Source organism: Galeopterus variegatus, unplaced genomic scaffold (genome assembly GCF_000696425.1).
Source record: "Galeopterus variegatus unplaced genomic scaffold, G_variegatus-3.0.2 Scaffold9251, whole genome shotgun sequence".
NCBI classification, from domain to species: Eukaryota; Metazoa; Chordata; class Mammalia; order Dermoptera; family Cynocephalidae; genus Galeopterus; species Galeopterus variegatus.
The window spans coordinates 37059-64238 of record NW_007735362.1 but is presented as its reverse complement, the minus strand read 5'-3'; the positions used below and the strand labels follow the sequence as shown (position 1 = coordinate 64238).

At 33.2% G+C, this 27180-nt stretch overlaps 1 protein-coding gene across 1 annotated transcript in view; it reads right to left on the bottom strand.

The window, feature by feature from the left end:
- Positions 1-25927, bottom strand: part of LOC103609134 (MAM domain-containing glycosylphosphatidylinositol anchor protein 2) — a gene marked incomplete at its 3' end in the record, with an annotated part of 36052 nt that extends 10125 nt beyond the window's left edge. Inside the window, exons 1-3 of the mRNA XM_008593492.1 lie at positions 25909-25927; positions 23145-23293; positions 331-508 (exon numbers count right to left, since the gene is read on the bottom strand). Of these exons, the coding sequence (XP_008591714.1) occupies positions 331-508; positions 23145-23293; positions 25909-25927 (346 nt within the window). The remainder of the gene's footprint in view (positions 1-330; positions 509-23144; positions 23294-25908) is intronic.
- Positions 25928-27180: the final 1253 nt, after the last annotated feature.

The following is a 27180-nucleotide window of genomic DNA, read 5'->3' as shown; positions in this document are numbered from 1 at the left end:
GAATTTGAAAAGATAAAATGTAGACAAATATTCCATCATAATTGTGGGATCAAAAATAAAGGGACAATTATGAATTCACATTATCACATAGGTTCAATGTTAACTAAAGCATTATGCTCTATATCTGTTTATTTGTAATCGAAAATTACAATTTATGGTGTTAAGGTTTGGGTTGTTTTGGCGGGGGCTTTTTTGGTCACCTGGCTGATGATAGAGAAAATTCAATATACTAAATTTTACTTTGTGTCTAAATTTGGAAGATAATTGTAACCTAAATGTTCCTTACAGTTTAAAATGCAAATACATTCTTTTAAATAAAAGGCTACTTACCACTATATTTGATTACTCGAATTGTTGAATCTCCTTCACCAAATTTGGTGAGAGGAGTCAGTCGAACTTCATAAGCCTCTGGTTTAATTAGCTCAGTCAAGTTATATGTAATTAATTCTCCCTTTTGAATATTGCCATTTATTTTAATCTCCTGTTCCCACCAACGCTGCTGTCCAGCCTGAAATCAAAACAATTACATGATAAAGTCCCCAATATTTTCTTTACAGGTACTTACTGTACTCAAAGGAAATGAGAAAAAAATTCTGAAATTTTATTAAATAAGAAAGTACAATATATTATGTGAATACATCTTATTAAAGTTTGCTCCTATAATGAGCAACAAAGTTTTCAGATGTTTGTATGCAGGTGTTTGCAGATACTTGCCTAATTATCAGAGGTTAATTAAATATATTTGAAAGATTTAATATGTCATTCAGTATGATGTTAGAGTCAGGAAGTTCAAACAACTTTGATATGGAAGTTTGAAGAGATGCAAGTTTAACTATTTCTTACTTAACATATTAATGACATTTGAGACTCGAATAACTGCAAATTCTCTATTATATTAGCAAAAATATGTATTACAGACTTAATGGTTGCCAGGATGTACTCCAGGCATTAGGGGTATAAAACAAAGAGGACTAAGTTCTTAACTTTCTCAAGTCTATTAAAAAGAGAGACATGAGGGCCGGCCTCATGGCGTACTCAGGAGGGTGCAGCGCTGCGAGTGCAGCGTTGCTCCCGCCATGGGTTCGGATCCTATATAGGAATGGCCGGTGTGCTCACTGGCTGAGCGCCGTGCGGGCGACACCACACCAAGGGTTGCGATCCCCTTACCGGTCACGAAAAAGATAAAAAAAATAAAAAACAAAAGAGAGAGAGAGAGACATGATAACGATAAAATAAATGTATAACATAAAATGATTTGAAATAGTCAGCTGTGTGGGCCGGCCCGGTGGCGCACTGGATGGTGCGCCGCTTGGGAAGCGCGGCGGCGCTCCACAGTCAGCTGTGCAGTAAAAAAAAAATAAAAATGACAAGGAGATTAAGAGTTATAGTTGGGAGGGTGGTAGGAGAAACTCTTTTATCTAGGTAGTCAGAGGACACTTCCATAAGAAGGACGCTGGGAAGTCAAGCAAGATGAGGGCTAGGGATTTACCATTGGATTTGGCAAGATGAACATGATGGTGATATTGAAATAAATGGTACCAGTGGAATAATGAAGATGAAAGCCTGAATGTAACAATTTAAAAGAATGGGTTTCACACTACCTCTCACACTAAAAACACAATGCTCAGCAAATTTAACAAGACAGTTATACAAAATGTTCAGGAAACAAAGAATTCTTTTCTTATACAAAATGTTCTGGAGATTTAAAAAAGAAGAAAAAATAACTCCCAAACTAATTTTATTTAATTTTAACCAAAATTAAATTAAGGATAATACAAGAAAGGAAAATTACATATACACAAACCAAATTCATTACATATACACAAATCAAGTTTTAAAAGTCATGCTATATCCAGTATGGTTTATCTCACAAGGATGCAAGAATTGTTTAACATTAGGAAGCATGTTAATATAGTTAACTGGCAAAAGAAGAAAAAATTTATTGCTACCAGATGGATAAAAATTTGCTTCAACTCCTATTTATAACAAAACTATTAATAACAGGAAAAGAAGGGAACTTGCTTAATCTGATATATAAGATCTAACAAAAATCTATAGGACACTTTGTTAATAATGCTTATATGTTAAAATTATTTCCCTGAGTATCACAAATGAGAAAAGAATGTTTAATATAGTTGATTAAAAATTGTGCTTTGGTAACAATGAATGGTATAATCATTGTAAAAATGAAATAAATCTGCAGGGTTATTTACATAGAAATCTACCTCTTTCTCTTCCCGCTCTCCCTCCATGCACATATATTTGGTCTTCCCACTTATGAATAAATCATAGCCCTCCATTTATTTTAGATTCACTTGAACGTCTTTTACTAGCATTTTAAAGTTGTACTCATTAACTACATAGAAATCTACCTCTTTCTCTTCCCGCTCTCCCTCCATGCACATATATTTGGTCTTCCCACTTATGAATAAATCATAGCTCTCCATTTATTTTAGATTCACTTGAACGTCTTTTACTAGCATTTTAAAGTTGTACTCATTAAATTAATGCATATAATTCACTAAATTTGTTAGTAGGTAATTCATAGATTTGCTTGTTATAATAAATTGTGATTTCGTTTTATTCTATGCTATTTTGCTAGTTTATAAAATTTTGATTTTTTTTGTATTTTCCTTATATTCAGCAATATGTATATATATAAATATATATTTTTTACATATGGTACTCCTTCTATATACATTTATATATGCTAGGAATAGTACCTTATAATATGCATCTGAAACTTTTTATATCTGAAATCTACAGTGTCCTTGTTCATAATGCTTTTCTCCTTGTTTGCTTGGTTATTTTTGACTATGTGCTGATCATGTGGCTTAAAATTCTGTTACTGGGGGTTCTTTGGGGCCTAGGACAAAGACATATTGCTTTAGATGTGTACCTCTGTTTCTGATATGCTCCTAAGGGCATCAACAGTATAGTTCACTTTTACTTTGATCATGAAACCCTTTGGTGTTACAGATTAAAGTGGAGAAGTTTCCTTGCTTTGGGCAGGCCTTGGGTTTTTATTCCTATCTGCCTCAACACTGCCAAACTATTAAGAATCAAGGTTCAAGTTTGTCTGCGTTGGTGAACAGCTAAGGGCAAAAGCAGTTTGGGTAGAAATTCCATTTATTACTTTGGATTCCCATTTTCCCTTAGCCTCTTACCTGATAATTTCTCTCTCCTTTTCTCTGTCTCCCCGCACATACACATATACATGTACATGCTATATATATGTGTGTGTATATAAGTATATGTATATGTATTCACATATATTTGTTTTCTGAAGGTGGGTTATTCCTAATTATATAGCCTATACTGCTATATTTCTGAAAATGAAAATCTCAAATATGTGGGCTATTAACACAGTCCTACACAAATGACAAAACTTCCTTTTAGTATAGTGTCTCCCTCTGGAGCAGAAGGAAGGTTTATTTGATGTCTAGTATAATAAAGATGACTCCTTTTTTTGGGCAGTTGTTAGGAAGGTTTCCTTGGCGTCAATTATAAAATACTAAGGTTGCTTAAGCTCAGGGTCCCTTATGTAATGCACAACCAAGGCATGTGCGCCACCCACCTGGGTGCTTCTGTGGGACCTTGGGGGCAAGAGGAATCCATGCTAACATAAAAGTTATGAATTTGCTGTGTTATGAGTCCCTTTCTTTGACCTAGCAGTCGCTAGTGGTCTGCTAGTATCCATGATAGTGTTGTAGCTAACTTGTTAGCTTGTAAGTAAGGTAAAATCTCACTGTTTCCCACCCCCACTCTTTAGTTCTGACATGCATATTCTCATTATTTTATATATACACCAAATCTTGATATCATTATTTTTTGAAAATTTTTGTCTATCTGACGGTGGAAAATATTGCTGTAGTTTCAATTTTCATTTCTTCATGAGGCTGAGTCTCTTTTTTAATTAACTAGTTATTTGTGTTTCCTCATCTATAAAATACCTGTTCTTATTTGGCTCATTTTGCTACTGAATTCTTTTTTTTTTTTCTTATGTATGAACTAAATACAAAGTGCTGTTATTTCAAAAGATTAAAAAAAGGAGTTTAAGCACACAAAAAATATACAAAATAATTTGACATTTTGCTATTATCTAAAAAAAAATGTTTAATTAAGGTGTACTCCTATGGATGTTAATGTAAGTTTAATATCACTCAGTGTTTGTAGTACATCTTGAGGGAGAGACTGGTGTTCTGTTGTTATAATGAGATGTTCTACTCAAGTAATTTTAGTTGACAGACACATTGATGTTGTTACTTATTACAAACTCTGAAGTACATAACTTCATATGTGTATTAAAAAAAGCAATAAGTTTGATTCCAAGTCTTTAATTTAAGGCTGCAATGAATGTATATACTTAAGCAATTGGATGAATAAGCAATTAAATACTTCATATCATATCTCAGTGAGCTTTGCAAAATGTAAAAATGGAAAACTAAATGTAATGTTTGCATGTACACAAAAGAAAATGCAATCTGGATGAATAAGCAATTAAATACTTCATATCATATCTCAGTGAGCTGTGCAAAATGTAAAAATGGAAAACTAAATGTAATGTTTGCATGTACACAAAAGAAAATGCAATATTATTCTACTTGTTGAAGGTAACACTACACAACCCTCAGAAAACGTGAGATCTAAATCATAACTACAGATGACAGTCCCAGACCATACTTATGAGCATACTGATATAAAAGTGTTAAAATTTTTTTCATGTCAATTTTAAAAATTCCATTTAACTTTTCCTTTTCCTAGGAGATACATTCCTGTTAATGGGTAGCCTAAACCCCCCCAAATCCCCTACAGTGAGGCTTTTTATTAAATGCTGTAGTTTGTTACTTTTGCCACAGAGAATAATTTAAAAGCTATTGCTGAAAAGGTCTCAGGGGGAAAACCATATTAATTTTTTTCTCCTAATTTTAAAAGAGACAAATTAGCTCCTCTAAGCAGAAGGCTGTCACAGACTTTAAAATCCTTTTCTTTTCCTTTTGGACAGTGAACTTTTTTCAGCTCTGTAATGAACTCCACTGAAAAGTATCGGATAAGTCAGAATCTACAAGAGAAGTGGGAATATATATATAATATGCTTTAAATATATACAGTGAAAAAGAGAAATTAAAAATGTGTTAACATTACATTCCCATTTCAGTATGATAGTTACATTTCTAAAAGCACTTTTAAAAACTATATTTGAAAATAGGAATTAAGAAATTAATCAAACAGATTAAGCTTATTTAAAAACTGTCTTCTGTGTTTTTAGTATAAATTGTACTAAGTCAGACTACCTCCAATTCACTGTGACCCCAACCAGTAAGGTGCCTAAATGATGACTTCTATACAACATATCCCCTTATTCCACCAACATACATCAGAAAGGCTGATCCTTTAATGGTGCATTTGATTTATCTTCCATAATTTATGGAATTGCAGTTTGGGATGATAGTTGGAAATACTCAAAGTATTTTGTTTACTAAGAAAATTAAAAAATATATACAGCTAGCAACTTTTTGAAGATTAACTATTAACAAGCATTTTGTTAAAGATTTTACACATTTTAACTTAATAAAAATCCATTGAGATTAGTATTATTATCCTTATTACCTCAGCTGAGGAAACTAATAAACTAATATATGTTCCCAGGTTATACAGTTGGTAAGAAGCAGGACATGATATAGAAACCCAATATTGTCCAATATCAAGACTATCTTCATAAACTTAGTCTCCATTCTCCATTTCCTATTATTACATTAAACGTGTTGCTTTCACAGATTTCCCTGACCAATGTGCACTTTACCTACCTTCCTTTAGAGAAATGACGACGTTTATTTTTTTTTTTTTCCTTGTGGGAAGTCCTAATTATGTTGAACTGAATTACATAGCAAGGGGTGATAGACTAAGACAATAAATCTACCTTTAGGAGAAGGCTTAGTTACACAAAAAGCTTTTGATTTTGTGATACCTGACATTTTTAAGTGAATTCAGAATCTGCTTTGGAATTTTATTTAGTGGCTCCAATGAACATGTGCTCTGGTTGTGCTTAGGTTGTACTCATAACTGTTACATAAATCATTAAATGAAAAGATATTTCATATTGGCTCAGGAAAGAATTTGCATGTATTACTGACATAACTCTCTACCATGTATTTATTAGTGCCATCTATGAAAACGAAACAATATTGAAAAACACCCAGGTTCCAATAAAAAAAAAAAGAAAGAAAAAACTTGTTTCCTATCAAGTTTGGAAGTAACACAGTCTAATTATTTTCTTGTCATGCTTGAAAGCAGGTGAAAGGACACCTCAGCCTAAAGATTAATTCATTATAGATTTCCGCCCTGATAAATTGGAATTTAGCAGCTGTCAGCATCTTTCTTCATAAGTTAGGTTACTCAAGAAGTACAGATAGATTTGTATTTAGGTTTTGAATATTTCAGGTTTTTAGGTTTGAAGCCCTGATAAATTGGAATTTAGCAGCTGTCAGCATCTTTCTTCATAAGTTAGGCTACTCAAGAAGTACAGATAGATTTGTATTTAGGTTTTGAATATTTCAGGTTTTTAGGTTTGACTCATCTTGATATCTCTCAATTATAAGGGGATTATAATCATTTCCTTCAATTGTTTTTATAAATAAATAGTATGCTTCTTTATGTCTATCGGATATTTCACTACTGCTGCATTCTGGATTTATTACTAATAGCCTTATATTTTGATCCTGCCAAAACCACCTGTCCCATCCATGTCTCATTTATAACTTCCTCTAATAGTCTTTTAACTGAACTTACTGCTTCTGGTGAATTCTGATTACTGTCCATCCTACATTTTGCCACTAAACTAATTTAATCATATTCTTCTGCTTATATTATTTGAGTGATTTCCCTTTTAAATATCATTTATAATAACAGATAGAATTACCGTACATCCACTATGTACTTTGATGAATCATTTAAGTTCATTTAGTCAAAATCTATGCCATCATGGATATTTTCTAAGTTCTATTAGACTATTTTAGCTTGATACCATTGGGCAATAAATTTGACACTCATAGGTAGAAATATCAGGTTTATATATTTTCATAGACTTTATATAGTAGACCATATACTGATATACAAATTTAAAAGTACTGATGTACTGTAGCTTTAAATCAATTATTGACAATGATAAAAAGCTTAATCATCAAGGTATTCTAAAATTATAGACAGAATAAAAATTTAAAAATAAGGCAATGCTTACACAAATATGTAAACAGAGATTAGAATCACTTACTGCATTTTGGATTAAAATTGACAATAGTATTCTCTTTTCATGGAAATTACTGCATAACGACATTGATTGATATATTTATTCATTCATTCAAAATCTTCTAACTTGGCATGACAGACAAAAGAAATGGTAATAAGCAGAATAAGCTCTTTTTATATTGTATCAGTATTCAAATTAAGAGTGGAAGGGACAGCAAATAGGAGCATAAGAATATTATATACAAAATATTCAAACACAGCTCAACATATCTTCAAGCTCTGCATACAGTTTCTTTGAGTCTTAGAAAATTTAGAATAAGTAGAACAAATAAATGAATAAGTATAACAATGTGGCAGCAAATGCTACTTGCTAATCTATTCCCAGTCCTGTTGTTCTTTAGTAAGAACACCCAGTTTTTTAATGGTGCTACACTTCTGAGCATTTCTTTCTTTTTTTAATTTATTTTTTATTAGCAAATTCATTATTACAAATCGTACTTATTCTTTATGCCTGTTATCGATTCCCTGCTGCCCTTCCTCTCCTCCTCCTCCCTTCCCCTTCCGACTCCCCTTTTTCATAACCATGGATTTGTTCTCTCCATCTGATAGATTAACTGTTCCTCTTTTGGTCTGTTGCCTAGATGATCTGTCTAGTACCGAGAAAGGTGTGATCAAGTTCTCCCCTATTATCATAAATCAGATGATTCCTCTATTACTCTGGAGTACATTTTGTGGAGGCAGATAACCTCTTCTTTTTTTTTTCTTTCCCTTTGGTCTCCACTGGTGCCTCTCCTTCTGTCAGTGCAGTTGAGAGTCTGGCATGCCATGGGAACGGTGGCTGTAACTGCTGCTATAGAGACTAGCCATGTTTGCAGCAGCCATGGCAATTGTGGTGGCTATGGTGGGCTTCCTGCATGGAAATCGTGTTTTTGGTGTGCTCTTTACCTGGGTGCAGCTCGATTCAGTTTCCCGTGGCTCCATGCCTCAGGATCTTGGTGGTGAGCATTCATTTAAATCAGGTGTGGTCATGTGACCTAGTCCTGGCCAGTGAAATGTAAATGGATGTGCTATGTAGTGCTTCTGGGAAGGCTAGCGAAGACAGCCTAAACAACTGGAAAGAGTTCTTATTCATTTTTTTTATTTTTTAAATAAATTTAATTTTGAAAAATATTTTGTCTTTACTCTTGATTCTGACCTGCCACTATCTTAGATCATTAGGTAAACATGACCATGGAAGTCATTACCTAACCTATGGTAATGGAAAACACCTATAACCTTAGTTGTCTTATGATACCATGGAGCACCATGTCAACAATGGACTGCTGATGTCCAAACTGGTTTTATATGAGAAAAACAAACAAACAAACAATCTCATTTAAGTTTCTGCTATTTCGTTCTTTTCAGTTATATACACACCTATAACCTTAGTTGTCTTATGATACCATGGAGCACCATGTCAACAATGGACTGCTGACGTCCAAACTGGTTTTATATGAGAAAAACAAACAAACAAACAATCTCATTTAAGTTTCTGCTATTTCGTTCTTTTCAGTTATATATAGCCATATATAATCTTAAGTATTATAGATATTAATCACTAAAAACAAATCTGATTTACTCAATATAAATTATAAATTTTTTTCTCTAAAACTGTTTAATAAATTATGTTATGGTTTTGTCAACATTGTCTTCTATCAAAGACCCAGTTTGCAAACTGCAATATAAAAATACATCAAGGTAAAAATAAGACTATGTTTCTTTCACTTAGCAATTGCATAGCAATTCTATGTAACAAATAACCATAAAATCTTATTGGTATACATCAAGAAGCATTTATCTCTTGCTTATGCATGTGCACGTTGTCTGAGTTTTAGCTGATCTAAGCTAGGCTTGACTGGGTCATGAATAGAATTCAGGTTAGCTCCAGATGTCTCCCATTCTTCTTAGACCATCAAGCTACCTAAGGCAGATTCTTCTCATTAATGAAGTCAGATGTACCCAGAGAGGTGATCAGAATCATTCAAGGTCTCTTAATGCCTAGGCTCAGAATTAGCATCTATCATTTCTATGCACAGTTTATTGTCAGGAGAAAATCACATGACTAAACTCAACATCTGTGGGCCTGGAATATACTCTTCCCCTAAGAGACCAAAGTTGGGGAAAAATAAACCTTATATGAACAAAAATGTGCTGTAAGTTTCTAGTAAAACTTTCAGCGTATCACGTATTTCCAATTGCAAAATTTATTATTAAATTATTAAAATATGCAAGTTCATGGAGACCAAAGGTGGTGTACAATCTTATAAAAATAATTTTATAGTTCTTTTCATATACCATAATTAAAAACAAGATTTTGAGAAGCCATCATCTACCTTAAATTAAAAATTTCCATCAACTACAGATGCATAATTAGATGTATTTCTCCTTTGTGAAATGAGACTAATTCTAATTTTTAGGAAAGGGCCAATTATTAAAATTGTGCTACAACTTTTCAGTAGCAATTATTAAATTAGTAATATATCAGCAGAGTCTTCTGTATGAAGAAATGTGGTAAATGTGCCCCCAGATTGGCACAAAATAAATTGATAATTTAAGCAACCCATAACAATATATAGTAAACATATTTTAAATGTTTTTCAGAAAACCCTGATGTGACATGTGATATTCATGTGTGAAATCTATATTTAGATTATTGTTTTCTACTAACATATTTTATTTACATTTATTAAGCATATAATCTCACTCTCCAATGAAGTATGCCTATGCTTAAATATTATTTTAACTTGATATGAGCCTCATATCTGTACCCTATATTCCTGTCAATTTCCAGAAAAATGCTTTAAACATCAAAGTGTTCTTAATGCATTGCTTTAGAAATTGAACAGCCAGAGAAGCAAGTAATGTGTTATGCAAAGGTGCATATTAAAGTCATTTGATATTGTGAAAATGCATGTTGAATAGCTAATATTCATAATATTCTATTTTAATAGAAATATTACACAATATCTCTGATTGACTCACTCATTAAAAGCCATCTATTGAGAGCCTATTACTTAAACAAAGTATACAGAGTCTTTGTTCTCTATAGAACTTAAAGTCTAACCTAGTACCTGCTTCACTGAGTTGTTCTGAGGATTAAAAAAGTTAATTTAAGTAAAGCACTTAAAAAATGTTTGACAAAAATAAACATTGTACAAGTATAAGCTAATACAATAATGTAAGACTGCTATTACTGGGCAGCAATTGGTACATGTATGAAAAGTATGTGGTGAGAGATTAATTTAGTTATCACTCAAAAATGTATAATTATAAGCCGGGAATATAACATAAATAACATGAGGATCTTACCCAGCATGGGGGATTGTAGTCATCTTTATCCATTTTTGGAAATCAGAAATTTTACCAAAATAAATGATAGCTGGGTCCTAATTGTAAAGTATAAAAATGAAACCATAAAAGTGTTAGAAGTAACTATTTGAGAATTTTTTTGGATCTTTGAGTGATAGGTTTTCCAAGAGGACCCAAAATTCAGAGAACATATAGAGAAAAATCTAACTGTATAAGATTTTTAAAAATATGTACAATAAAAATAAATTAGTGAAAAGATAAACACATGAAAGACTATTTCTAAAACATATGACAGAATTCTTAATATATGCAGAGTCGGTATAATCAATAAGAAGAATGTTAGCCATTAAAAATATAATGGCTAATTATGGAAAACAATTTGGAGGTGGACAAGAGTTTATTCAGCAAGAGACTCTGGTAATTTCTCCGACAAGAAATTGGACTTTGTGATGGTGATAGAGACACATAAAGACAGAAGGATCTGAGAGATATTCAAGAGATAAAACTGGCAGGAATTGGTGATGAACTGCTTATGGGGAATGAAATAATATAATAAAGAGAAGTGTCAAGAATTATTCCCAATTTCTTTCTGGTTTGAGCAATGGGAGAGAGAAATGCCATTCAGTGTAATGAGGAACACTGGAGGAGGACTAAGTTTGAGACAGAATAGGTTAGGATTTAGAAATGTTAAGTTAGAGGGGCCACTGAGGCATCAAGTACAGGTTTTTTCAAGTAGGTGGGTCTAGGGAGGTAACACGAAAACTTTGACAACCTCATTCATTGACATGTTCTTTGGTACTTGAAATACTGTAAGGTGATGACAATCACATATTGTGCAGTGGCTCTTTTAAAATAAAAAGAAGGAGAAGAAGTTAGACAAGAAAGAGATTAAAAACAAATACTTCAGGGTAAGACTTCAAGACTGGATGGAAATGAGGGTTGGCAGGAAAATGAAATATTTCATCAAGGTCACACAGCTAATTAAGAACAAAGGGTGTCAATCATTTTAATTAGATAGATGGCATCAACGAAAATATTGGAACAGGATAAAAATTTTAGCTCAGGGTAAACAAAGATAGCATTTAATTGCTTATAGTGCAGTTCTCAATAAAACAAAATCTAACAGGGTTTTGCACCATCTCCAGGGTTGAGCATTTAATTGCTTATAGTGCAGTTCTCAATAAAACAAAATCTAACAGGGTTTTGCACCATTTCAAACCCAACCCTGGAGATACCATAAAACAATATTGAAGGACCTCAGGGGAAAATTGCAGCTCCTGATGGAAAAGGGATCACGTCACAAGTAGGGGATAGGTTAGCAGATAGTGTTTTATTTTTGCTCCCCCTCACCATCATTGTTATGGACAGATTATGAGAAGATAAAAATTAATCTTACCAGGTCAGGAGTGGATAACAACATTTGCAGGCAAGTTGACAACCGTAGTATTTTCTCTCCTTTTGACTCTTCTTTCCCCCAAATGATTGGGGAAAATGATACATGTGAAGGAGGCTTTCCAAAGGAGAGGTGTAAAAAGTTTCCCTGACAGGTAAGAAGGTGTCTGGGGAGTAGTAAAGCCCAGTCTGCAATGCCCGAAACTACACTCATTTGTACCATTAACTTTCTATTTGATTCTAAAGTTTAAGTAAATGGAGGGAAGTTATGATCAAAGCTTTAGCTTATCTCATGGATACATATGACCACCCAAGACAATTGACAATGTGGGCAAAGGAACACACACTCACCAGGAGAAGAGAGTGGAGCTTGTAGAGGAGCATAATTATAATAAAGGTAACAAAGGAACCAACCTACAACAGGTGAGGACTCAGTCAATGTTAAATTCTTAGCCCAAATGCAAGATAAGAATTTAAAATCAATGCAACTACCTTCAAAGAAACAGAAGTAATTTTACCAGGGGAAAAAAAGTAGCTTTATAGACCTTCTAAAACCTTTTAAAAATACAGGGTGCTGCAACAGTAAGGCTGAATGGCAAAACTGATGTAACTTAAGAAAATGTTCTGAGCCAGATTATTTCAAACAATTATCTAAGAAGGCAACAGTAGAGTATAATTATAGTTTACAAATTATAAAAGATTAAGAAACATCATTAAAATTTTATTATATTAATAAATATAGTAAGATCTCTTTTTAAAATAATTAAGACAGAGATATATGGAACACCACATTCTACCTCTCCTCAGATCTGTTTCCTTCCTTTGCACTACATAGAGGAACTATATTCAGGATATTCAGTATATATATTATTATATATATTCAGTACTTTCTAAAATCTTTTCCCAAATATGTTTTTAAGCTTTTCCAACATATGCTTGAATATACAGAAGTTATACTTATTGAGGAAAAAACAAAAACAAAACAAAAAAACCCACCCTATCTCCTTCCAAAATACTTGCTTTTTTTGCTATGCTAAGAAATTTTTCTACAACTGAGATAGTTTTGTTTTGTTTTTTGCAAAGCAACGTGCCAAAGTGGGCATGGAATTGCATTAAGGTAGAATGTACATAACACAAGAGGTACAATAGTTCCTTCTCACTATTTGTCTATTTTTATTGCCTCATATATAGCTATTACATTTCCATGCTCTCAACTAATAATGACTAACAATCTGCTTTATGTTCAAGGTAATGCAATCTAGCATTTTATAGTAGAGAAAATATGCATTTTTTAAAAAGATTTACACTACTTTGTATAGTAATACTTCATTTGCTATGATCTCTAAGGCACTAGAAATACACAGACCTAGTTAAATATATAGATTAATCAGTGATTCTCTTTTTGGTTGTACAACCCAATTTCTCTTTTTGAATAGATTTCACCAGAAAATGAAAGCTATGGGGCTGTTTTATGCCAAGAAATACATTATTTTAAGTTTAGCATTAGAGCAGAGTTAGCTTAGTATGGCTTTTACAGATAAAAATAACTGTTGGTTATATGCTTTGACTTTTTACTACCCGAAAACAATAAATTTTGTTTTGATTCTTCAAAAGGTTTATTTTCTACTCACAACCAGAATGTTCAATCCTATGCTTGACCTGGAGGAACTTCATTCTGCTTCCAATTAATGGAAGCATTTCGCCTCTTCATCTCCATTGTAGAGCCACCGTGTCAGATACCAATATAATTTACATATTTTTCAAAAAAAGAAAAACCCTAGTTGAACTTGTTAGTCTAATATATGTGCCTATTATGTTATTTGTAGTATGGCAATGGAAATGCCCTTTGACTTCATTGCAAAAAGTCTCTACTTTATCTTGGTTTGTGGCTTTGCTTATTAACTAAGCATCACTTAATTATTTATTATGATAGCCTGGTTTCCAAGAAACTGTTTTTTGAAGTTAAAATTAATTATCTTTATAAAAAGCAACTTCTTGAATGCTTTTTTATGTGTTCCTCTAATTATAATTGTCAAATCCAGACCATATTATAAAATAATTTTAAATCAACTAAAAAGGAAGAATATTTTAAAGAAATTTGAGTCAATTAGAGTAACTATAAACAATGGTGGTTTCAATGTATACATTTGTTAAAAAAAGAAAGATTTATAAAAATAGTAAAATTTGAAATATTTTTAAAAAAATTATCATTATTAAATGGCTATTATTATTGACACTAGCATTAATAATAAAAGTGCTCATGGAGCTGGTGACCAGACCCTCCACCCAAAACCAGGCACAACGCCATTGCCACAGCGCCCACCCAGGGTCCTGAGGTATGGAGTGGAGACCAGACTCCCTCCCACAACCAGGCACACTGCCAGCACCACCACCAACTAGGTAAGGAGCATGCCAAAAACATCATCTCCATGTGGGTGGCCCACCACAGCCACCACAATAACCACATATGCCACGAAAGCAGCTAGATGCCACAATCACCACGCAGATGGTCTGCCAGCCACTGGAGTACATTGACAAGGAGAGTCACCAGCAGAGACCAAAGAAAAGAAGAGGATGTCTCTCTCCACAAAGCTCAGTCCAGAGTGACAGAAGAAGCATCTGCTCTATGATAATACTGGGGTACCTGAACACACCTGTCAGCACTGTCAGCATTGGACAGACCATCTAGGCAAAAAATCAACAGAGTAACCATTACTCCTTCAGAAGGAGAGAAGAAACCTAGGGCAATTAGAGGGGGGAAGGGGGAGGCAAGGAGGATAGGGAGAGATTGGACAAGGGGCATAAAGAATAAGTACAATTTATAACAATACATATGCTAGTAATATTGATTTTATCAACATATGTCAATGTTGAACCCCCAAAATATGTCTAATGAACTATGATTCAATAAAAATTGAAAAAATGTGCTAATTAGAAAGACTAGGTCTGATTCACAAAAGGGTATGCAGATATCCAGAGCTTTGGTGAGGCTAAGTACTTTTGTGAGCCTAATACAATTCACAGATTAGCAATCCAAAAGGGAAGTACTGATGAGTGTTCAAATGAACTAAGAACATTTAAGAAAATTCATACCAAAGCCATTTATTTTTGTCAAATCTTTCTGATGTTTCTCATACACAAGCTAACATGATTTAATGTTTACATCAGCATGTTTTCCTTTAAAAAATTACAGGTCTATAAACAATCAAAACCTATATAGTTCTTAAATAATCCTTAAAAATGTAAGATGAGGGCCAGCCTGGTGGCGCACTCGGTTGAGTGCGGCACTTGGGAGCACGGCGGCGCTGCCGCCAAGGGTTCGGATCCCATATAGAGACCGGTCCGCTCACTGGTTGAGCGAGGTGCGGGCGCAACACCGAGGGTTGCGATCCCATTACCAGTCACGAAAAAAGACAAAAAGGAAAAAAAAAATGTAAGATGAAATTTGACTAAAAACTATGGACTCAGGTGAGCTCCACTTTGATAGATCCAAAATCAGGGTCTTGATATTGATGTCTTTGTTTATTAGAAAATTCTTATTGTAGTCCTGGAAAATTACATCCTAGTTTTCAAAGTTGCATTACCAGGGTAGCCTATGTGGAACCACTGGAAATAAGTGTGAATCTCTGCAGCTATGAGAAGGCATGTGGAAATCACAGCTCCATTAAAACAAAAGAAATAGAACATGTAGGGACAGCCCTGTGCAAATCAGAGAAGCAAGCAAATATTTAATGTCCCAGAAGACTCTTCCCTATACCTAGATGATTATTCTTTATTATCTATTAAGTTTCTATAAGATAAGTCCTTAACTTAGATGAAAAGCCCAACATTTCACCTTTTCTGGAAGACTCACTTTATACAAGAAGACTAGTATGGACAGAAAATATTACAGATATTCAATGCAATTCCCAGTATTGCAATCTTACTATTTAAAAAATCTACTTTTAAGCAGATAGGACTTTACTTGGCGAATGTACACATTATGTTTCTAAATTCCATTTTACACTTTCATTTATATTATTTTGAGGTTGCATGCAAACAATGCCATATCAAATTATTGATACCAGTTTGTGTCATTATGCATGTGCACACTAAATCACACACACACTGTAAATAATACTGTTAATGACAAGGGTATTCTTTTTTTGGTCTGCATTCTACAGAATATAAGCTCCACGAGATCATAAACTACTGGTGAATTGAATTCTTGTCCCATGTACATGGAATGGTATGCGACATCCAATTATAGTAGAAGAATCAAAGAACATTATGGGTTTGTTGAATTATTTTCAGGAGCATGTGTTATATTTTACTGTTCTTTTACATAGATTATATGTAAAGGGCATTTATTTAATCATTTATTCATTAACTCATTTAGTTACGCATGAGACATTTATTAAGCTCCTTTGAGTTCTTTACAAGTGCTTTCATTATTTGAAATAAATGGTACAACTTCATAATCAAATCTTTGCTCACATACTTTTAGTATTCAAGAAGTAAACTTAAGTAGATTTTTCTGAGGTTATATTTTATAGCAGGAAAACAAATGGTACTATTAATATATTCAGTCAAATACTGCTGACCAGAAAGGCAAATCTTGATAGTAATTTGAGCTTTTCACAAGTATTTGGTTCTTTTATTCCTTGCCAGTACTTGGAGGACAGCACTTGTTTGCCCTCTTGACCTCAGATCAAGTCATGATGCTTGCTTTAGTCAAGAAAATATGAGCAGAAGTGAATGTGCCCCTGCAAAAGGAAGATTTAAGAGCTGGTGATGGTGCTTCAACATGCTCTCCCCAAACTACAATTGAAATTGTAAAGATTATTTTGCATCAATCCATAGAAGTACTTAACCTAGTAAACCAATTTTGGTGGGGCACTAAAATACCTCCTAATATGTGGAAAGGATAATGTAAAAATTACAGGGGAGATAATGAAAATAAAAAAGCAAAAATTACTTCTAAAGTGAAGTAATTATTTTAAAAAAAGTTTTCCAGGCTTGTTTGTTTCTAATTTAGGACCTATCATTGCAGTACCTTACATGACGGCATAAATACATATATATTCAAACTTAGCTTCTCTAAGCAGAGAAGCTGCTTTTTAATATAAGAAAACTACCTATGATTTTTTTATTGTGTCATTTTGCTAAGACATGGATGTCTGAAGGATAAACTTCAGCCCAAGATCTTTAGAACATAAAATGAAAGAATTGCATGGATACATTAGTATATTAAAGTTATTTTGTACTAGAACATGAAGCCTCCTTTGGAGTTTGTTCTTAAATTTTGTCATTTTACATTTCTTTGAAAATGTTCCATTAAATATGTGCCTAATGTCAATCTCAGTTCATTTTCTTTTTTGGTATAAATAATCATATTCAAGAAAAAACTTTAGACATTTCTTAACATGTAGAAATGGGCCAACAAATGTTGATATGTTTTAACATAAGATACTCTAAAGACAACAAGCATCTAAGTGGTGAACACTGTTTCCATCCCTGCATTCCTGCTCTTCTCCCTTCCCTAAACCTGCATTCAATCATCAAAACCTCCAGATTTTGACACATCTATTTCTCTCCAATCCCCAGTGCAGAATCTCTGGTTCAGGTCGTTGCATTTCATTTGAAATAAAGCAGTAGTTTTTACTCTATGTTTACCCCTTATTAATTTTTTACTGCCACAGTAATTACTTGACTCCCCTGTTCTGACTCTTACAGTGTCTCCCTCTCCTCAAGGTAAAGTTCAACTTCTTTGGAATGGTTCTTATGGCCCTTCCCGATCTCTGTCCTCATGTCTCCAGCTTCATCTCATTCCTTATCTCCTGAACTATGGTCAAGATGTACTTCACCATTTTCAGTTCTCCAAAATAACCATGCTGGCTCTGTGCCAGGTACATGTTAATTCCATCCATGTCCCTTGATCTGAGTAACTCCTACTCCTTTAAGGACAAGAACTATCCTTCCATCCACTCACCCCCACCCCTTTGTCAATTCAAATGTGTACCAGAGTCCTTGATATATAATCTGAGCTCAGTATGTATTTTGTTGATTACATGAATGAATTCTTCTTTCTTCTATGTGATTTTTTTTATAAATTGACATGAAATACAAAAAATAAACAACAAAAGTTTTTACCTTTGCTTAGTTGAATAAATATTTTCCATTGAACTGTACACTTCTAGTCATATAAGACTCTGAACGCATATTGGTCTATTGGATAGTTTCTTTGATTTGGATAATAGAAGTCTTGGAATTCATAATAATTAAATATTTACAGTCTGTAAAGAAAACACTTTAGACATTTAAGAAGTGTTTTATCAGCCAAGGAAAGAAATATATCAGTCTTCAGTTTTTTAATAAAATATTGATTCAAATGAATAGCCAGGATAACTCAGGTCAATTTAATGAGGCTCGTAATCAGTTGACCTTGGAATAATATTAAACTCATCTAAAATCTTTTTTTTTCTATTACCCTTTTAACGTTTTCTAAAGCAGGGATTCCAGAAGTTAGTGCTTTTTCCTAGATATAGTGGAGAATTTTGTAAGAAAAGTATATAAACCAATACTCAAATTCTGACTCAATGTTCCTCATCATATTTAAATACAGAACATAAAGTTTAACCAAAGGAGTCAGTTAACATCACCAGAAAGGTGAGAGAAATGCTGGGTTCAGTTTACCAACCCCATCCAGCTATGAGTTTAATAACTCAGCAGTGATTTTATAATCGTACTTAATTTAATAGGTAACAAGATTTTCTTCATTAAAAAAAAATAGAATTCCTTAGAACTGAATTTGTTATTAGTCTTAAAGAATCAAATTTGTTTTCCGGACTTTATGTGATATACAAACATACTGTGTAATTAAGATCAGGTTTGATATTAAATGGGAAGGTATTTTGTACTAGACAGTCTAGGTATTTTATAGATAGAACAAATTATTTAGATCTATAGGCTTAAAATAAAAATATGGCCTAAAAATAAGACTTTAAAATCATAAAATTTATAACTCAAATTAATATCCCCTTAAAGAAAGCTAATCTCATAATCAAAGATATAAATAGTAATTATTGGGGGGAAAAATCCAGTTTTTAAAAAAAATTATGTTGCCACATTCTTAGCACAGTTTATTTTAAATACTGCTCACGTGATGTTGACTATGTCCAAAAGCTCTTTGATTCAAGATTCTGGGATCACTCAGGAGATTAAAAAGGCCGCATACATGCAACATAAAATCCTCATTAAAATGATAATCAGGGCCCCATGGCTCACAGATTCAGATCTCTACATAGGGATGGCAGGTTAGCTCACTTGGAGAGCATGGTGCTGACAACACCAAGCTAAGGGTTAAGATCCCCTTACCAGCCATCTTTTAAAAAAAAGAAATGATAATCAGATCAGAACTTAGTGATTTTTTTAAAAAAATGCTGGTGTATGATTGTGTTCTAAGAAAATGCCAATATCAAACATATATTTAGGAATCTAAATTTTCTAAGATAATATGGAAAAATGAAAATTACATTCACACTTTTGTTTTCTATTATTAAAATGGGACTTTAGAAAAAGAACTGTATCAATTTAATTGTATCTAAATGCTTTTGCCTTATCATCCTAAACTTTTGTGTATAAGTGGATCTTAAAAGGAAATGTTGTTTATTGAGGCCAATTTGCACATACAAATTTTTCGTGGGAGGGTTGAGTGTAAAGAATATGATAGCAGGAAAAAGAAAAGTGGGTATACATACTCTTTCTCTTCTGCACCCCATCTAAAACATCGTCTTCCTGTTCACATTGGCAGAATAGCACAAGGCCATTACTATTTATTGAGACATTCCAAAAAGATATAGCAAAGTTTCTCTCTCCTGTAGCAAGATATATTATCTGAGTAAAATTATCAATTAGAATAGAGCGGCATAGGGCCGGCCCGGTGGCACACTGGATAGTGCGCCGCTTGGGAAGCGCAGCGGCGCTCCTGCCCAAGGGTTCGGATCCCACATGCAGACCGGTTCCCGCTCACTGGTTGAGCGAGGCGCGGGAGCAACACTGAGGGTTGCAATCCCGTTGCCGGACACGGAAAAAGACAAAAGACAAAAAATAAATAAATAAATAAATAAAAGAATAGAGCGGCATAAAAAAACACCCTTGGAAAAAAAATTTCTGAATATAAAAGAAAATCTTAAGAACAAAGAAGGCCAGAAAAGAATGCTTTGGCAAATAATTAGTATTAAAAAATGAATAAGGGAAAGGATTTGTTTTCTGGGCCATGGTTTATAACACCAGAAATATGTTTTCCTCTAGTGGATAGCAAGTATCTCACAAAACGTGGAAAGAACAGAATTAGCAGGAGACTTACTGATCCGATCGAGAAGGCTTTAAAGGAAGACTCACAGTGGGAAAGAAAAATGTAAATCAGTAAAATGGATCTTATGGAGGACAATAGGTTTAAAATGAAAATAAGATATAGTGAAAAAAATGTCTGGAAATTACTTTGTGAAAATCATGGCTAGGAATAATATAATAATTAGGCTTAAGATATGCAGTATAGTAAATAAAAGTAAAATAATAATATCAGACATGTTAAGCTCTTAAAATACTCTCTTCTTTTTTTTCTTTCAATCCTCATACAACCCTGGCAGGTGACTTTAAGAATTGCCACAAATGTCTGTGCAAAGAGTGCCTGGCTTGTGGGACACGTGGGGGACATCTTCAATTCCATGCTCCAATTGCCTGACAGGTAGCATCATCTTGGACTTACAGGATAGGAACCCAGGTTTGCTATGTTCAGAAACATGCTCAGGGTTATATAACTAAAAAATCAGAAGGCTAATTGGCTAAACTTGGAAGCCAGGTTTGTCTACAATTCATTATTTTAACAAAACATAGTAAAGGGAAATTTATACACACATATGCACACATATATAATTTAATCTAACAAAGCAGAGTAAGAGAAAATTATCCAACTAATTTGGTCAAAAAGAACAATGCAATGACTGGGAAATATGTGTCACTGCATATCAGGGAGTTATTATACACCAGCTTTATAGTCAAAAAATATAAAGACAGGAATTTAGAGAAGATGTTTGTGTCAGGGAGGGAAAATCAAAAAAAGAGAAATTATCATTGGAAAATAGCCTAACAAAACAATATTACACAAGATAGTTTGCTAGGAATGAGTACAAGATATAAACTGGAAAGAGGGGATTTAATTAATTGGAACCCTCCTGGGAGGAATTCTAACTCTGCTAAAATCCGTCTTCTATTTGGGGGTTGAGAGACTTCACTGGTTATTATTTTTCCGTTAAATTTGACTTACAGAGAATGTTTCTGACTTTCATATACAACAGAGACCTTAGGTGGGAACAATGTATTTGAGGCACTTTAGAGTAAAGGAAGGAAATAAGGAGCAAAGTTGGGTAAATTCTGTAGACTTACAAAAAAGCAGCCCTGCAACTAGCAGTGGGAAGTTACCCAGAGATTCTCAGAAAATCTAACTGATTAGAAAACTCAGAAACTAAAGATACAATTCTGACTCTATCATTGCAAATAAATCTATAGCCAGAACATAGCAAAAGACACCTAAAGAAAACAATTTAATTTTACAAATAGCAATTTGGTTTTAGGTTCTTAGATTTAAAAAAAAGAAATATGTCTGGTAAAAGATAACATGTTTGGTAAATGACCAAACAAGATGTGAGACACCTAAAGAAAACAATTTAATTTTACAAATAGCAATTTGGTTTTAGGTTCTTAGATTTTAAAAAAAGAAATATGTCTGGTAAAAGATAACATGTTTGGTAAATGACCAAACGAGATGTAGTAAGGAGTTAAAAAAAAAAAAAAGAGTGTGAGGTTTGTGAAGTCAAGAACTCTCTGAGATGCCTCAAATATGAAAAGTTTAAAAATATTAGCTGTGTTAAGAAAAGAAAAAGAAAAAGAACGGGATAAGCCCCTCAGCGTAGGGAAGAAGAACTGCTAATTTGTTTTGTTGTTATCTTCTCCATCAAGGAAGACGGTCAATAAGAACAAGTTGAACAAACAAGTTTGAGATGGATTTGAGATTGACTCAGATTTTCCTAGGGACCAATGTAAATGAAGGGTAATAGGAGAAACTTGCTGAACGGTCCACTGTATTTTGATTTATCAATGACCTGTGAGCACTTAGATAAGTAAGCAGCAATTATCAAACGGCAGGATGTTTTCACTAGAAAAGCTCTTTTACTTTTTTGAGATAATCAAACACACAGTTTAGGAATATTCAATTTACAGTGTTTCTTATTTCAATGATGCTATCTTACAAGGTTTCTTATTGTAACTTTATGAGCAAGATAGAAAAACCACAATTTTATGATAGAAGAGCTGAATGGATTGTTGGACGTTAATCAATCTTTCCCCAAGCAAACTTTGTCCTTTCTACTGTCCTAACTCAAAATGTTATCCTGCAATTTAATTAAGGCAGTGGAACACACACTTTGCAAATCTGTGAATAATACAAAACTGTAAGGTTGAGATAATAGATTATGTGGCAATCAGATAAATATTCAAACATGTTTTATGCTGAAACAGTCACCCAGACAGTATGCGATCTGACAAAACACAATGTAAGGACTTATATTGACCATGTATACCAACAAAGGATGAGTTTAACAGTGGTTCATTCGTAAAACATATCATTTTTTCAGCGTAACACGTAATCTTCAGCTACCTTAGGGAAATATCATACTTTATTATTTCTTCTCATTTTACTAAAGTATTTCTATTCTTCAGACATATTAAATTAACTTTTAAAACATTCTTGAACTCTTAGTGTAAAAATATGTAAGACTTTCAGCTTCTTAGAAAACAAGACAAATAGTTATGCAGTTTAGGTAAGAGGGAGCACATCCTAAATAAATTCATTTCGTGGTAATTATACGATCCCCTAGCATATCTTGTGATAAATGTTTTCAGAAAGCTCAAAGAATATCACTGTAATGTGTCTGCTATCATACTGGAAAATGTGTAAATTAATTTCAAATATTTCAAAGTAATTCAGAACAGTTTGTGTAATATTATCTTTGATATAAAAAATATATTCTGGAATTCATGTAAAATGTTTAGAAAAATTACAGCAACAAGGTGTTCACAAAGGACAACAAGGAAAAAAAGATATGAATTAAATTTCTCACCTGCCTTATACCCAACCTGTATGCGACAATCCGATCCACTGCATCAGGATTCATTTGTGTCCACTGTAGACTGTAGGAATAAACACGGTGTCTGTTCTGCCACACAGGATTATAGGTATCGTAATAGAATTCTGGAGCATAGGCCTTTCCTAAAAACAGAAAGTGTGCTTAAATTTGAATGCTGACATATTATAGTGTAAACATGCATATTATTCTCTTTGGGCCTTTTATCACTTTCTACTATATGTTTTATAAGTAATTCTTTTCTTGAAAGAATTGAAAAGTCATATTATTAAAGTCCAATCAATTTTCTAGATAGGTTTTGAGAATAGATACCAGATTTCCTGGTTGATTGGATGAGCAGCATGAGAAAAAGAGAATAATCAAGGGTGACCATAGGCATACACATAGAACTTAAATTTAAAGCCATGAGACTGATGAGCTTATTCAAGAGAGCTTGCGTAAGCAAAGAAGAAGGTCTGAGCATGGGGGCAATCCAAGGTTAAGAGTTACAGGAGGAGACAAGAACCACACAAAGGCCTGAGATGGAACAAGTGAATAGGAGGAAAACCAAAAATGTGCTATCCTATAGGTCAAAAGAAGTGTATCAGGAATGAGTGATCAATTATGTTGAAAAAAATTTGTGAAAAAGAAAATTTGTGTTTGTATTACCTGTGGTTTTGATCAATAAATTTGAACTTCAAATTTAAAACAATAAATTAATAACAAAAGAACTTCAGCCAATAAAAAAGCTTTTATTTGGATTTTAAGGAAGTGTGAAGTACATATAGTGTACAAACCATCTCAATTTACAGTGTGCGGATCATTGGGAAATATAGATCTAACTTTCCAATATTCTGCAATACAGATTTTTAAGATTTACTTTATAATTTAATAATAATATTTAGTGAGAGCCTGTTAAATACCAAGTACTGTGCTAGGCATTAGGGATACAATGAATGAGGAGATGTGACTCATTTTTTTATGGAAATTGCTTACATTTTCTGAGACTTTTAAAATAGCTTTGCAATTCTTACTGGGTAAGTTGAAAAATTTTACTTTTATCATCCCTTGTTAACACCTTTTCTTTTTTTAAAATTAGATTAAATATTAAATGTCCTACTGGGTTTTTTGCTATACACAGGAACTTCTCCTACCTAGGTCTGCATATTTCTTCATCATCACTTACTGTCATCTAAGGGTTGCAGAAGAGTTGATCCAGAAAACCTCATAGCACACAATTAAAGGATAAATTTTGAACACTTAAGAATGGAAACGATGGTCTCAATTATCCTGAAGAGTTTCATCAATGACATCAGATACACTAAGTTTAATTTTTGACAGGTTTTCTAGTAAAATTAAATACAGTAAATTAAACATCTGAACTCACATTTGGCAAAGTCCCATACATCAAAATTGTGTTCATTTTAAAAAATGTTCTGTGAATATTTATTCAGTTGAATTGAAAAATGGGTTATCAACCCTATACAAACGAAGGAAGTTTTTAGAAAAAAGCCACCATATTCATTTTATTTTCTTCTTTTACTTATTACTAAATAATACTACAAATTCATGTTCACACTTAAGAGCAAAATCCAGATAAGAAGAAAACAATATACTGAATGAGGGAATCAATACTTAAAACATTCTTAACAACTCACATTTGAAAACAGATTTCTCAAAATGGAATTGGGGAGGTGCATTTTGTAGTAGCTGAGATAAAGAGCTAAAAGTTTTGATTAAAATAAACAACAAACACCTACAAATGAAGTAATGAGAGGCTTAGTTAAATAATGTAAACCTCGAGTGTTTTATTTAGAGAGTAGTGTCTAGATTGAATAGGGGAGATGAGAGTCTTGTGTTTCTTGTTTTTTATAGAGAATGGGGGTTTCTTTTGTTGTTTAACTGAGGAGGAAACACAAAGAATATTAGATTCATTTCTAAGTAGCACTTCCTTAAAAAAAGGAAGGATACATTCAAAGAGGAGGAGAGGAAAGAGTCATAACTAGGGCCTATGTAGCATGGAAAAGAAATCTCTCTCAAAAGTGGGTGAACAGAGTTTTCTAAGAGTTGAAAATCTATCACAGAGAAAGGAAATCAGACTAAATGTTAACAGATCTATGGAATAAAATGAATACCAGTGATTGGCTATTAAAAGGGTGCATATTTTGACTTACAAACGTTCTATCAATGATCTCTGAATATGGAATGGTCTACCACAGTAGACTATGGGTTTCCCTTCTCTAGAGGTATTAGTCAATACCTAAACAGCTATCTAGCAGGGCGGAGATGGGTATCTGCCTACGAGATGGCCACTAAAGTACCTTTCAGTCCTGAATCTGCAGGATGCTGTGAAACATTTGCCTACTTCAAATTAGATTTGATACCTTAACTAATTTTAGATCAAATATGGTTTAAATATGGAGGGACTGGCACTTCTAAATTATCTCATGACATTTTAAATGTATCCCTCTTGAAAGAGCATACACGTGTTGTAAAAAATTATGTTTCTCCTAATTTAGTATGCACAACTATGAGTTCATCTCTAAAACAAGTTCCAGGAATCCAGATATTTTACAAATACCAGTTTATTCTGATGCAACGGACTGCAGACCATGCATTCTAGAATGCTTTAAAAAGGCTGAAATTTTTCTCTGAAATTACCTCCACATCTGTACAACTAAAGACATCAAAACTAATTCTAAATCCACAAGAAATATCTCTTTGGTCTTCTCCCTCTGCTCTGAGGCTGGCAGCAGCACACCTGATCCAGCAGCCGCCATCTCTGATCAAGACAGGGAGGTCAGTCAATGGGCAAAGGAGGATAAAATGATGACAGGAAATCACATTCTCAGAATTTCAGAAAGTAGATATCCTAGCATAGTTGACTTTTTGTTGACTGCCAGTGGGGTAATTGGCCACATGTCATAAATGCAAACTGCCATCATTCTAGGGAGATTATCTAAATTAATACGTTTAAGGTTATTGAAGCAGTGTGAACCTGAAATTAAAACAAAAAGACTCATGACCTTGTGAATAATATGAATTTGTTTATTAAGATCCATTTTGAAAGTAATGAAAAAATTAAGCTTCAATCAAACCTTAATTTAAATATTCTTTGTGGATCAAACAGTGTGAAATTCTATAATTATCTTTATGTTTAATAACGTACTATTACAAAAGCTTTCCAATGTATTCTAAAAATACTTTATTTTATCTGCATTGGAAGCTTCAATCAAACCTTAATTTAAATATTCTTTGTGGATCAAACAGTGTGAAATTCTATAACTATCTTTATGTTTAATAACGTACTATTACAAAAGCTTTCCAATGTATTCTAAAAATACTTTATTTTATCTGCATTGGTTGACTCATGGAATACTAGATTAAAAAATACTTTAGAGATTATTCCAATGTCTCCTACTATAGGTTAAAATACTTAGGGACGGAGTGGAGATGGTGATAACACATGGAAGATGATATAATAAATAATCAAATACCATAAGGCCCATTACAATTTTGACTTTGCTTCATAACTTTTAAAAACAAAATTAGATCTGGCCAGTTAGCTCAGTTGGTTAGAACATAGCCTTACAACACCAAAATCAAGGGTTCTGATCTCCGTATGGCCAGCCACTAAAACACACACACACACACACACACACACACACACACACACACACACACAAAATTAGAGGAAGCTTTATTTTAGTTGAATAATTGGACTACCCTGAAGTTAAAAGTGAAAAACCTTTGAAAAAAACCTCAAAAAGAAAAAAATGCTTACTGATTTCATTTAAGAAATGTATATTAAAATTTTTTTAAAATGTGCAATTTTCTTCTCTGGTTCAGAGCCAATCACAGTTAATGTTAATGTGCTTGCTTTTAAGAAGCACACAGTAATACTAAGGAAATACCCTTATAATAATCTTAAACTCTGACAACAAAACGTGATGTCTGCTGGTTGAACAGTGAAAGAACTCGTGATTTCTTTTTTCTTTTTTTATACTTCCAGCATTTTTCTTCTTCTTCCAGA